A 12,689-nucleotide genomic window follows, 5' to 3' on the forward strand; every position below is an offset into this window, starting at 1 on the left:
GTGTACCCAGGAGCTTCAACTACTGACCTCCAATCCTCACAGAAAGATGTAGGGAGAGAGGGTCAGGACAGAAGTTCAGTGTTCCTCCCACTCTTTAAGAGAAAAGGAAAGCTCCAGACAGGGTTGGGTCAAGAACAGAGCCCTGTGGAGAATGGGCCCCCTTTTCTCCGAGCACCAGCTCAAGTCTCCCCAACCCCTACCCTGAACCCTCCTCTTCAACATTTCAAATTCTGGAGACTTGTCTGGGAACACGGTACATGGCACAGGTCACAGGCTGCTATCTGGTCTGATGAGACAAGGCAATGGGTCAGTATCTAGACTTTTCCCCCTGCCCCCTCCCCTAGCCAAGTACCACTCCTCTGCTCCCTGCAACTCACCAAGAAGGGCTAGGGTCTGCCCCTCTGCTTCTTGGCAGGCAGGACAGGACACAACTCTGCTTCCTCCTCCTCACTGTCCTCTTCCTCACTCTCCTCCTCTTCTTCCGAAATGTCATTGCTTATAGTAACTGATGGATACACAGGCAGTAAAGGGGTGGAAGGAGGTTGAAGTCATTCCTCCTTCACACCACCTGTCACTCATTGGGAAATCCTTAATTATTACGCATTGAGGTTCTAAGCTTACAGGAATCATGGCTACCTAGAGCTTATGGTCTACGTGGAATGAAGCTCTGTTACCAAATTAAGTGCCGAGCAACCACAGTTACACATAACTGAATCAGAAGCTGGGCCAGTTTCCATGAAAGAAGTAGACTTGAGTAGGACAGAAAAATGGAGGACAAATGATGCAGGGGTACAGCCTGGGGGGTTAGGGACTGCACTGGGAGATGAAGCAGGAGCGTGGGAAGTCTGATAGACTGGACTGGAGGCAGCGGAGAAGGCCCTCCGGGACTCTCACCAATCTGGTGCCGCCCAGTGATTCGCACCGGGCCAGAGCCTGACCTCAGGCGGAAGGTTACAGGTGGTTGAAGTTGGAAGTCATCTAAGCTGAGCTGGAGGGAGAGAAGGATAAAGTAAAGGCCTGGGTCATTCTTGTCTCCATCCACCCTGTCTAGTGGTGAGTCCCAAAGCTTTCAAACGCCTGCCACGTCTCCCCTCTTCCCCTTAAGTATGGCTGAGGAACTCACCATGGGTTGGCAGGACAACCTTAGGTTGGCCACGGGGACTGCAATCTCCTGATGGTCGTGATTCCGCGCCACGACTTCTATAACATTGCACTCATCCTTGGCCCCCTCGGTGAGGCAAAGCTGGAATGACACATAGGGTTTCTGGGTCTCAGCAGGCAAGGCTTGAGGTGTAGGCTCTGCGTTGTCCAAGTTCTGAAGTGCCTAGAAGCTGCCCTTGTGGCCAAGGTGACACCCAGAAAAGGGAAGCGGGGAGAGGCCCACCCAATGTCTGCCCAAATCGAGCTATTCTTTGCGGGGACCCCGCCCCCTCCCTCCTCTCACCATGGTCAAGGCCAGCACGTGCTCAGCATCATCCTCTTCCTCTACCTTGAAGGTGAAAGAGCGAGTGCCACCGGAGAGTTCACAACCTGGGAGAGGGACACCAGTGTTGTGGGCACGAGTAGGGCGGGGAGGAGTTGGCGGGAACATGTGAACGTGCAGTCAACGACTAACTGGACATTACACGCCCACCAGACGGCCCTCCTCAGAAACACCTGAGACGCTCGGTCCTGAGCCCCGACCCGCACATCAGGGACGCGCGAGCGTCAGCGACCAGCTCTCGCTAGGGTCGTCAAGACAACCTTCGGTCCCCACCCACGTCGTGCATCCAAATGGATTTCTGTTCCTTTCCCCTGCCGATTACCTAGGCCACCCAAGGTCCACCCTCAACCCTTCCTTTCCCGAATACCGAAGAAAAAACTGTCCATAGTGACTGGGGCCGGAACGCGCAGAGCCCCGATACCCCTCATCCGGGATCTGCTCTCCCGGCTCAGGAATGCTAAGGCGGCTGCTGTGCCGGCGGCCATGCTGCGAGGACCGTTTCCAAACTCCTCCTCCGATACGTACAAAGCAGGAGACACACAGCCAGTTCCGGCCCCGCCTCTTAAAGGAGACGCTCAGACTGAGTAAGGAAAGTGACCGAGGCGTAACCGGGTGCGGCGTTCTCTGACAGTCGCGCCTATGAGGCCGAGGCTTCAGCTCAGACTGTATGTGAAGACCACAGACAGCACGGAACATCACAGAAACATGGATTTGGGGTTAGTGTTGACGTACTTGCTTCTTTCCATGACTAAAAATCTCTGACGACGGCTCCTGCTGCCTCCATTTTGTCCTGGTGATTGTGGTTGTGGTTATTCGCCGTCGAGTTGATTCCGACTCATAGCGCCACTGTATTGGGTTTCCGAGGCTGTAGATCGTTATGGGATTAGAAAGTCTCATCTTTCTCCCGTGGAGCGGCCGGTAGTTTCGAACTGCTTTTTGGTTAGCAACCCCACCCGTAACCCACTACGCTACCAGAACTCCATTTTCTCTTAGTATCCTTTATAGCCGCTCACTCTCCCAACCCAGGCTAAGCTTCCTTGAGGAATGAAAACCTTCCCTACTCTTTTGCTTTACAAATGCGGGTTTCAGGGCAGCCTGAGTTCGTACTAGTTTCAGCATCTCCTAGCTACTTTTTCCACCCAAATGACCCAGCAACCTTTCTCTAACACACTTGCCCCCTGCAAACACATCTTTGAGCTTCAGATGCTGGCATTGCTGTTGTCAAGTGCCATGGAGTGAGCTCTATCTTGTACTAAGAAGGAACACTACCCAGCCCTAGGTCATCGTCCATATCTTTGCTGTTTGTTTTGCAGTCACTGTGTTGATCCATCTCCTTGAGGGTCTTCCACTTTTTTATTCTATTAAGCAGATGTTCTTTTTCAGGGGCTAGTCCCTCCAGATAATATGTCCGAAGTATGTGAGACAAAAGTCTCACCATTCTTGCTTCTAAGGAACATTTTGGCTGTACTTCTTTCAAGATAGGTTTGTTCATTCTTCTGGTAGTGCATTCAGTATTCTTCACCGTAATTCAGAAGCATCAACTGTGTCAGTCTTTTTCCGTGTCAAGCTTTCACAAGCATATGAGGCAATTGAAAATACCATGGCTTGGGTCAGGTGCATGTGTTAATCTTCATAGTGACATCTTTGCTTAACACTTTAAAGAGCTCTTTTGTACATTTGTCCCATGCAATACATCATTTGATTTCTTGACAGCTGCTTCCATGAATCTGTGGTTCCAAATAAAATGAAATCCTTGACAACCTTATATTTTCTGTTTGTCTTGATGTTGCTTATTGGTTCAGTTATAAGGATTTTTGTTTTCATTTTATTGAGATATAATCCATACTGACAGCTATAGTCTTTGATCTTCATCAGTAAGTGCTAGTCTCCTACACTTGTAACAATAGTGTTGTCATCTACGTATTATAGGTTATTAATGTCTTCTTCTAATCCTGTTGCCACCCATAGTGAAAGGATACAATCCTGACGCACACCTTTCCTGATTTTAAACTATGCAGTTCTCCCAACTGTTTTTTGGTCTGTATACAGGTTCCAAATAAGCACAATTAAATGTTCTAGAATTCCCATTATTCTCAATGTTAGACATAATTTGTTATGATCCACACAAATGCCTTTGCAGTCAGTAAAACACAGGTAAACATATTTCTGGTTTTCTCTTTCAGGCAAGATCCATTTGACACCAGTAGTCTGTAAAACAGTATTACTTGTCTTTTGAATACAACTTGCATTTCTGTCTTGCTTCAACCATTTTAAAATCATCTTCAGCAAAATTGTCTTTCAGAGGGGCATAGATACGGATCCCTTCCAGGTTACTGGCCAGGTAGCTTTTTTTGGATTCCTTAAGCTAGATAAGTGAGCATTTCACCCTTGAAACCATTTGTTGGAATTGGTTATTTTGTCAATTCCTGGAGCCTTGCTTTTTGCCATTGCCTTCGGTGTACCTTGGAAATCTCCATTCAATATTATTGGTTTTGGATTATGTGTCACCTCAAATGGTTGAACATTGAACAATTCTTGATACAGCAACTCTTAAATTTTTTCCTGTGCTCCATGCAGCATTCTTTTGCTCATAGAATTCTTCAGTATTGCAACTCAAGACTTGAATTTCTTCATTTTTTTTCAGCTTGAGAAATAAAGCCTGTTCTACCTTTTTGATTTTTTAAAGTCCAGGTCTTTGCACATTTTATTATTTTTTACTTTCATCTCTCTGAGCCACCCTGTGAAATCTGCAGTTTCTTCCAGTAACAAATACTCATAGTATGTTGCTGTAAGTGCTGTCAAGATGGTTCTGACCCAATACAACCCTGTATAGGGGCTCCGAAGAGTGGCTGGTGAATTTGAACTGCCGACCTTGTGGTGGAGTGCTTATCCTACGTCATACCGGGCTACAGTCAGAGCTCTGGAGAAAGGTCATGTCTCCTTTCAGCATCATAGTGGTTGACTCAAGCTGATTATCTGTCAGCAGTTTGAAACTACCAGTGGTTCCGCAGTAGAAAGATGAGGCTTTCGGCTCCCACAAAGATTTACAACCTCAAAAAACATATACAAGGTCACTATGAGTTGGAACCAACTCCACAGCACATCACCACCAGTCTTGGTGAGGCACTGTAGGGTAAGCACTGGACTGCTAAATACTAGGTCAGCGATTTAAACCCCTGGAAACTATTCAGGGTCACTATGAGTCAGAACTGATTGGACAGCACTTACCAACAAGCCCAACATTACTTGTAGATCTCCATGTGTCTTAGCATCTACTTTCCCCATGATCTAGAAGCTTCACAGTACAGGGGTTCAAGACCCAACATATTCCATTCCGAGTTTTCCTTTCTTGGTGTTAGTAGGTCCCGCTTTTACTTCGTTTCTTCTGTTTGCTTTAGCTAAAGTTCAATATCAAGTTTTAGTCTCTCTTGATAACCACTTTGGTCTTCCTTTCCTGCCGTTTGCTTTCTTCATGTATTATGCCCTTGATGTCAATCTACAACTCACCTGGTTCTCAAGTCATTTAATGTTCAGTGTGTAAGTTAGCTCAGGTGTGGCACCTATCCTTCAAACCATCTTTCTTTGAACTGGATTCTAAACAAGCCTAAACACATCCTCCTGTTTCTTTTCAATTCACACAATTTGGGTTATTCCCCCTACCTTTCACCTTTACACCAGGAATCAGGCAAACAATGTGTTCCCTATCCTATTAGATGACAGATTATCTTTCAAATTAGCTATTTCTATTTAACACCTAGGTTATAACTGTGGCAAGAGATGGGTTGGACAGGAACTGTTTTTTGTTTTTTTTCTTAATGCTTTTGCCTTGTGTAAAATCTGGAAGGAAGCCCTTTACAGGGATAACAGTGGGGAAGGCTGCCTTCAAGACCCAGTCCCGCACTTGGGAGAGTTATGGATATAAATCCCTAAAGCGTAGGCAAGAGAAATGGTAGAGGGCAGAAAACAGTAAGTATAGATTCACACAATACAGCACTATACATGTTCACTTCATGTTTTATTTTGCCTCTTGCATGGTCTTCAGTCAGACAGCTTTACAGTTTGTTTTCTACAGAAACTGAAATGTGATCTAAACAATAAGTGTCATTCCAACCTTAATAAAAATTAATAATCATGGAAGATGTCAGTATAGCTAGTACTTTACAATCCTAGAATGAAGAAAGTTTAGGCCCATACAGCTATTTCGCAGTTTAGTATCTGTGACCACAAGACTGACCAGTGATTATTAAAAGCCAAGATAAAATCAGACTTCATAAAATCCTGATTCCTTAGGAGGCTGACCTCCAGATAAGATGCTAGCATTGTCCACTTGTGTGGGATACACTCAAATGGAAAACTGAGTGACATTCAGCCACTGGAAATAATATCTAGTAGGGATATTCCTTCATTTCCCCATAGCCACTGAAAATGCAAACTTAGTTCCAGCTTTCCAATATATTGTACATCTTTCTCTTAAAGGTTTCTACTCTGAAATGAAGAGGACTTTTCCCTCCTCTTCGTCTAACCCATTCACTGTGCCTTGAAAATCAAACTTGATACAGAACTTTAAGATTCTCCTAAAACTCACACGGATGGGAGTTCTATATAGGAAAATATTTCAGGTTTTCTTCTCCTTTCTTCCCTGTTGCTCAGCTCAACGTTAAAAACTGATTCAAAACAGCAGGGAAGTACGATAAACTAAATGCTGTTATTAATCTCTGGAGAAGTCAGCCAGCCATGATGAATAAATGATTCTTGCAGATTATCTGCCAGCTTCATGCTCAGGTCCCTTAAAAATCTCAAATGCAAATTAAAATACACAAAAAGCTTTAAAAATCAGTGGTTAAAAGGAGGGGCAGGGAGATCACCATAAAGCATTGATTGAAGTGTGCTCATCCTTTGTTTCTTTTAAAAATTAGATACAAACATGCAATAAGTAAATACTCTGATATAATAGAACCAGTACTAACAGGTCTTGAAATTAAAGGACAACTGATTGAGGGAAATGGGACCAATCAGTCCCTGAATCCTACTTGACAGGTGTCAAAACTAACATTTCACATGCTGACCTGCTATTGAGGTTAATTTCCCGAAGTGACTGTACTTTGCAACAGACTGTGTCCTACTTACAGAAGTTAGGCTCTCGTACCCCTAAAGGTCACAGACTAACCCTAGGTGGGAGGCATTTAAAAATAAAACTTCTTTAAAAAAAAAAAAAAAAAAAACTCACAAAGATAGAAGTAAAGCAAATTCATTTTCCACTATGATTTACATTCTTCAAAGTGCCATCCTGAACTAACACCCTTTTGTTTTCAAAAAGAAAAACAAAAGTACAAAAACAGTAAACAAAGGATAACTGGGTTACAGCTAGTTTATATACAAAGACATTTACAAGTTTGTAATTTTGAGGCTCTTGCCACAAACAACTGCACATTTGTCCCTACAAAGCACATGCCAGAACCAAATGTCGCTATAGGAAACAACTGGCCACGGCTTTACAGAAAGCAAAAAAATTGCCCCAAATCGAAACCATTATTCAGCTTTAACTAATACCATAACCAATCCTACTTGGAATCTCTACCCTGAAGCCTCCAAAACCACTAAATCTTTTTCATCTCTGCCATGTTCCCAAAGAATGGGAGACATTTCACTCAATAAACCAAGGAGGATAACAAAAGTGATTTTGATTACACTTAGGTGAGAAATGCAACCACACTGGATGCAGAAAACAGTGCTGACTACATTTATTGAAGACCCCTTACTATAAATGCTTATGTGTAAGAAGTCTTGGCACCTAACCCAAGACCCAAAAAGGAGGCGGCCTACACCTTCGTTTCATACAGGGCTGCAGCAGTACTGTCTTCTTCCAACCAGTGAGTAGTCAGAATGTGTGATGAGACAGTTTTAGAGTCTTCTTTGTTTCCAATCCAATTGGCTGATTTGTTAACCCCTGAAGCTGAACTGTATGAAGACCCAAACCACCACCCACCAGGTGGAGGTAAGAGAACAGTTCACTGTGCCAATAAATGTCACAGACTCCGGCCAAGTATAACCACATCCTTTGGAAAGCCTTCCATTTTTGCAATTTCAAAACAGCCTAACTTGCTGTAAAATTCCAGAATCCTTTTATCATCTGGTCTCACTTCACAGAAAGCCCCCCGGGAACCTAGAAATAAAACAAATATTCAAAACATAAATCACTTAATAGAATTGCGCTTATGAATTGTGATTAATCTTTGTGATTCAGTGGTTAAGCACTCAACTGCTAAACAAAAGGCCAGTGGTTTGAACTCATTGGCAGTCTACTTCTGTAAAGATTTACAACCTATGGGACAGTTCTTACTCTGTCCTATAGGGTTGCTACAAGTCAGAATTGAACTCAATGGCAATCGGTTTAATATTCAACAGTGAGTCAATCTTTTCCCTAGTGAAAAAGTTTCCAGAGAGGAGAGTATAGGAAATCTAAAGGCAAAGACCACCTCAGTTCAAAATATACAAGGTGTGTGCCATGCCTTTGAGGGGTCTACAGGGCAAAGCCTATTCCAGCATATGTCAAAAACCAATATATGTAGAATTCTAAGATACAACTCGCATGCTTATGTGATTCAATTCTAAGAACCACTCTAATAACTGTTCCTTCTTCACAAATACATAATTGTTTAATTCCACAAAGGGAACACCACTGACTCAAATATTTGTTAAGTGCCATCGAGTTGGTTCTGACTCATAGAGACCCTGTATTGAGTCTCCAAGGCAAAAAGCCTCATTTAGCTCTCTGGTGGAGCAGCTAGTGGGCTCAAACCGTGGACTTTATGGTTCATAGTCTAGTGCTTATCATATGACGCCACCTCACTCCCCACATGATAGTAGGATGCACCAGTGCACTAGCAGCAATTACACTTACCAGCAAACTCTAATGTGTCAGCAAATGACTTGTTTTTGAAAGGCTCAATGGCAAAAAAGAGTTTTTCTTTTAAAGAGTTTTTTTCTTTTTTTTTTTTTTTAAAAAAAAGAAAGAATATGCAGCAGAAACTGTATGTGCCCTCAAAACCTAAAATATTATCTTGCCCTCTTATACCATGCACCACTAACAATTCAGAAACCAAAGCACACGTGATGGAGAAAAGCATGTAAATTCATTATAATTCACTTCTCCCATTTTTTACTCTATAATGTAGTTCTGTCCCCACCTTGCACAGACACCAGCAGCTCCTCAAATACATACTACTCACCATTAGCCTTGAGTGAAGATAGGAGGCAAGCCATCATACTTTTGGCCACACTTGGATCGGTTACTTTTTTATGAATATCCATTTTTATCAGAGAAGGAAAATTGGCAAGGAAAGTTTCCGGCAATACTTCCTGTTCTTCATGGAAACTCAACATTATTTTCTGAAAAAAAAGTAGAATCTCTTGATTTTCAGGAGCTACAGCGCTGTGTTAATGGGCTGGACTGCAAACTGAGTTTGAACTGTAAGGTCAGCGGTTCAAGCTCACTAGCTGTTCCTCAGAAATGCTATACAGAGTTGCTATGGGTCGGAACTAACTCGATGGCACTTAACAACACCCATTATATATCTATATCCCAAACACAGAATTCATAAAACTGGGAAAAGAAAACAATATTCAGTAACTGTTTCTGCAAATACATAATCAGCACATGCAGAGTGAATTACCTTGTAATCCTAGCTGAACTTTTAAAAAAAGTTTGTCTAAATGCAATGTGGTATCAGAGTGGATCCTTTGCAACAGAATAAAGACCTTGGTGGAAACTGGTGAAATGCAAATAAAGTATAGCATTTAGTTAAAATCAATGTGCCAATCCATTACTTGTCTGTTAGTTTGTCACACTATGCTGACCTTAGTGTTTCTGTGATGCTGGAAACTCTCTGCCACTGGTATTTAAAATATAGCAGGGTCACTCATGGTAGACATATTTCAGGTGAGGTTCCAGACTAAGATAGATTAGGAAGGAGAGACTACTTCTGACTATTTAGCTACTGAACGCATTATGAATAGCACAAAACACTGTCGGATGCAGTTGTTGTTCTTAAGTGTCGTTGAGTCACTTCTGACTCATAGCCATCTTATACAGGGTTTCTGAGGATTGGCTGGCTTGAGGGTTGAATTTGCTGTTCAAAGAACATTGTGGTCCAGTGCTTATACTATAACACCAAAACACGACTCCATCAGATACAGTACCAGAAAATAAGGTCATTATGAATAGCATCAGAACACTATCTGATAACAGTGCCAGAAAATGAGCTCCTAGGGTTGGAAGACATTCAAAATACAACTGAGAAAAAGCTGTATGAGAGCAAAGCTTTTGAGACCTTCATTTGTTGCTGGAGCAAACTCAATATGAGAAGAAACAGGTGCAAACATCTATTAATAATTGAAACATGGAATGTACAAAAGCATGAATCTAGGAAAATTAAAAGTTGTCAAGAATGAAATGGAACACATAAAGACTGACATCCCAGTCATTGTTGTTAAGTGCTGTTGAGTCAGTTCCATTCGTTTTAGCTTCTCTAGTGACCCTGTATAGGGTGTTTCCAAGGAGCAGCTGGTGAGCTTGAACCACAAATGGACTGATATTGGCCATTTTGAATCTGACAGTCATATGGTCTACTATGCTGGGAACAACAAATTGAAAAGGAATGGTGTCACATTCATCATTAAAAAGATGATTTCAAGGTACATCTTGAAGTATAATGATGTCTGTGACAGGATAATATCCATACATCTACAACGAAGACCCAAGCTTGCTCCTTTTAAGTCCTAGTGTGCTGGACGGAAAAGTTGGTTTGAGCTGCAAGGTTGGTGGTTCAAACTCACCAGCCCCTCCTCGGACCCCATACAGGGTTACTATGGGTCGGAATAGACTCAACGTCACTTAACAACATAAGGAAGACCAGTTAATACAACTATTCCAATTTATTCACCAACCATTAAAGCCAGTGATGATGAAATTGAAGATTTCTACCAAGTTCTTCCGTCTGAAATTGGTCAAGCATGCAATCAAGATGCAATGATAATTAATGGTGATTGTAATGTAAAAGTTGGAAACAGGACGGGATCAGTAGTTGGAAAAATATGGCCTTGGTGATACAAACAATGCTGGGCACTGTACAACAGAATTTTGCAAGACCTTATTCATTGTAAATAAAGTTTTTAAACAACATAAAAGGTGCTTCATACACATGGACCTCAGATGGAATACACATGAATCAAACTGACTGTATTTAAAGGAAAAACCAGTGGAAAAGCTCAATGTCATCCGTCAAAAAAAGGCCAAGGGCCAACTAGAACAGACCATCAATTGCTCATATGCAAGTTCAGGTCAAAGCTGAAGAAACTTAAAGCAAATCCATGCGAGTCAAAATATGACCTTGAATATACAACACTGGTGTGGCACTATGGGTTAATGCACCAGACTGCAAGCCCTTTGAACTGTAAGGTCGGCAGTTCAAGCTCACCAGCTGTTCCTTGGAAACCCTATGAAGGGTTGCTATGGGTCGGAACAGACTCGACGGCACTTAACAACAAATGTAGAAACTATCTTGAAAATATATTTGACGCGTTATTAGATACTAATTACCAAAGACCAGAGAATTGTGTGACATCAAGAACAACATACAGAAAGATCATAAAGACAAAAGAGACCAAAATGGATGTCAGAAGATGCTCTGAAACTTGCTCTTGAGTGTAGAGAAGCTAAAACCAAGACCTGGAATCAGAAAACTAAAAGGGAAGAACATGGTCAGCATTTCTCAAGCTGAAAGAACTGGAGAAAAAAATCCAAGCCTCAACTTAGCAATACTGAAGGATTCTATGAACAAAATATTGAACGATGCAGGAAGCATCAAAAGACGGTGGAAGCGGGACCCTACCCAGAGAAACAATGACACCAGAGATAGAGACAGAGACAATGACGTGGAGAGGTAGAGCGGCTGGGGACTTTAGACCCAGAGAGGGAAAGGAGCTGTGTGCTGATGACCCAGGGCAGGCATGTGGAGTGTACTCTTTGGTTGGTTGATGATGCATGGAGGGGATTGTAACCATGGCAATGTAACAATATACGATAGGATGAATGTAATCATACTATCATATAAAACTCATGATAAAAGTTATAAATAATAATAATTTATAAAAAGATGGTGGAAGCCTACATAATAACGGTACCAAAAAGAAATGGTTGCTGTTCAGCCATTTCAAGAGACAGTACATGATCAAGAACCAATTATACCGAAGGAAGAAATCCAACCTTCAGTGAAAGCACTGGCACAAAAACTCCAGGAATTGATGGAATACAAACTGAAATCTTTCAATAAACTGATGCAACATTGGAGGTGATCACTTATCTATGCCAAGAAATCTGGAAGACAGCTTCCTGGCCAAATAACTATAAGAGATCCAGATTTTATGACCATTCTAAATAGAGGGGACGCAATGGAATGTGGAAATCATCCAACAGTATCATTAATATCAAATGCAAGTAAAATTTTGCTTAAGATAATTCAAAGACAGCAGCAACAGTACATCAATAGAACCGCAAGAAATTCAAGACAGATTCAGAGGATATGCAATTAAGGATATCACTGTTGATGTCAGAGAGGTTGGCTGACAGGAGAGAATACCAGAAAGATGTTTACTTGTGCTTTATTTAGACTATGCACAGGTTTTCAACTGTGTGGATCATTACAAACTATGGAAAAATTGTGAAGAGTGGGTACTCCAGATCATTGAATTATGCTAATAAGTAACCGGTACACAAATCAAGTAGCAGTTGTTAGAACAAGAGGATACTGAATGATTTAAAATCAACAAGGTGTAGGTCAGGGCTGTATCCTTTTACCTTACTTACTCAATCTGTATGCTGAGCGAAGAATCTGAGAAGCTGAATAACATGAAGAACATGTTGTCAGAATTGGAGGAAGACTCATTAACAACCTGTAATATGCAGATGACACAACCCTGCTTTCTGAAAGCGAAGAGGACTTGAAAAATCCTCACATCTGGACCAATAAATAACATCATGGCAAATAAGAGAACACAAAGACTGAAGTCAAAGACTTCATTTTGGTTAAATCCACAATCATCACTCATGAAAACATTACGCAAGAAATCAAAGGGAGATTGGAACCATGGCAATGAGATGAGATACGATGGAATGAATCTAAAACTAAAGTTCTCCCATGTAAACTAT

At 41.8% G+C, this 12,689-nt stretch overlaps 2 protein-coding genes across 3 annotated transcripts in view; both read right to left on the reverse strand.

The window, feature by feature from the left end:
- Window positions 1-386: 386 nt before the first annotated feature.
- NPM3 (nucleophosmin/nucleoplasmin 3) lies at window positions 387-1,968 on the reverse strand. The gene is made up of 5 exons (XM_006831268.1): window positions 1,851-1,968; window positions 1,445-1,530; window positions 1,124-1,243; window positions 895-988; window positions 387-505 (listed from the first exon to the last, which is right to left on the reverse strand). The coding sequence occupies exons 1-5, from the start codon at window positions 1,966-1,968 to the stop codon at window positions 387-389; spliced, it is 537 nt and encodes a 178-aa protein (XP_006831331.1).
- Window positions 1,969-7,210: 5,242 nt separating this feature from the next.
- The window catches only part of MGEA5 (meningioma expressed antigen 5 (hyaluronidase)), a 31,110-nt gene continuing 25,631 nt past the window's right edge, over window positions 7,211-12,689 (reverse strand). For both annotated transcript variants that reach the window (XM_006831269.1, XM_006831270.1), the window contains 2 exons: window positions 8,713-8,872; window positions 7,211-7,646 (listed from right to left, as the gene is read on the reverse strand). In XM_006831269.1, coding sequence (XP_006831332.1) covers window positions 7,510-7,646; window positions 8,713-8,872 — 297 coding nt within the window. In that variant the 3' untranslated portion in view covers window positions 7,211-7,509. The remainder of the gene's footprint in view (window positions 7,647-8,712; window positions 8,873-12,689) is intronic.

Source organism: Chrysochloris asiatica, unplaced genomic scaffold (assembly GCF_000296735.1).
Source record: "Chrysochloris asiatica unplaced genomic scaffold, ChrAsi1.0 scaffold00003, whole genome shotgun sequence".
Classification (NCBI taxonomy): Eukaryota; Metazoa; Chordata; class Mammalia; order Afrosoricida; family Chrysochloridae; genus Chrysochloris; species Chrysochloris asiatica.

Excerpts from the sequence above, each read along its gene's own strand:
- NPM3 (XM_006831268.1), bottom strand. The coding sequence starts at position 1,968 with ATGGCCGCCGGCACAGCAGCCGCCTTAGCATTCCTGAGCCGGGAGAGC. Across the intron at positions 1,531-1,850 it reads TATGGACAGTTTTTTCTTCG|GTTGTGAACTCTCCGGTGGC; the intron begins GTATTCGGGAAA and ends TCCCTCTCCCAG. Across the intron at positions 506-894 it reads CACTGGGCGGCACCAGATTG|TTACTATAAGCAATGACATT; the intron begins GTGAGAGTCCCG and ends TGTATCCATCAG.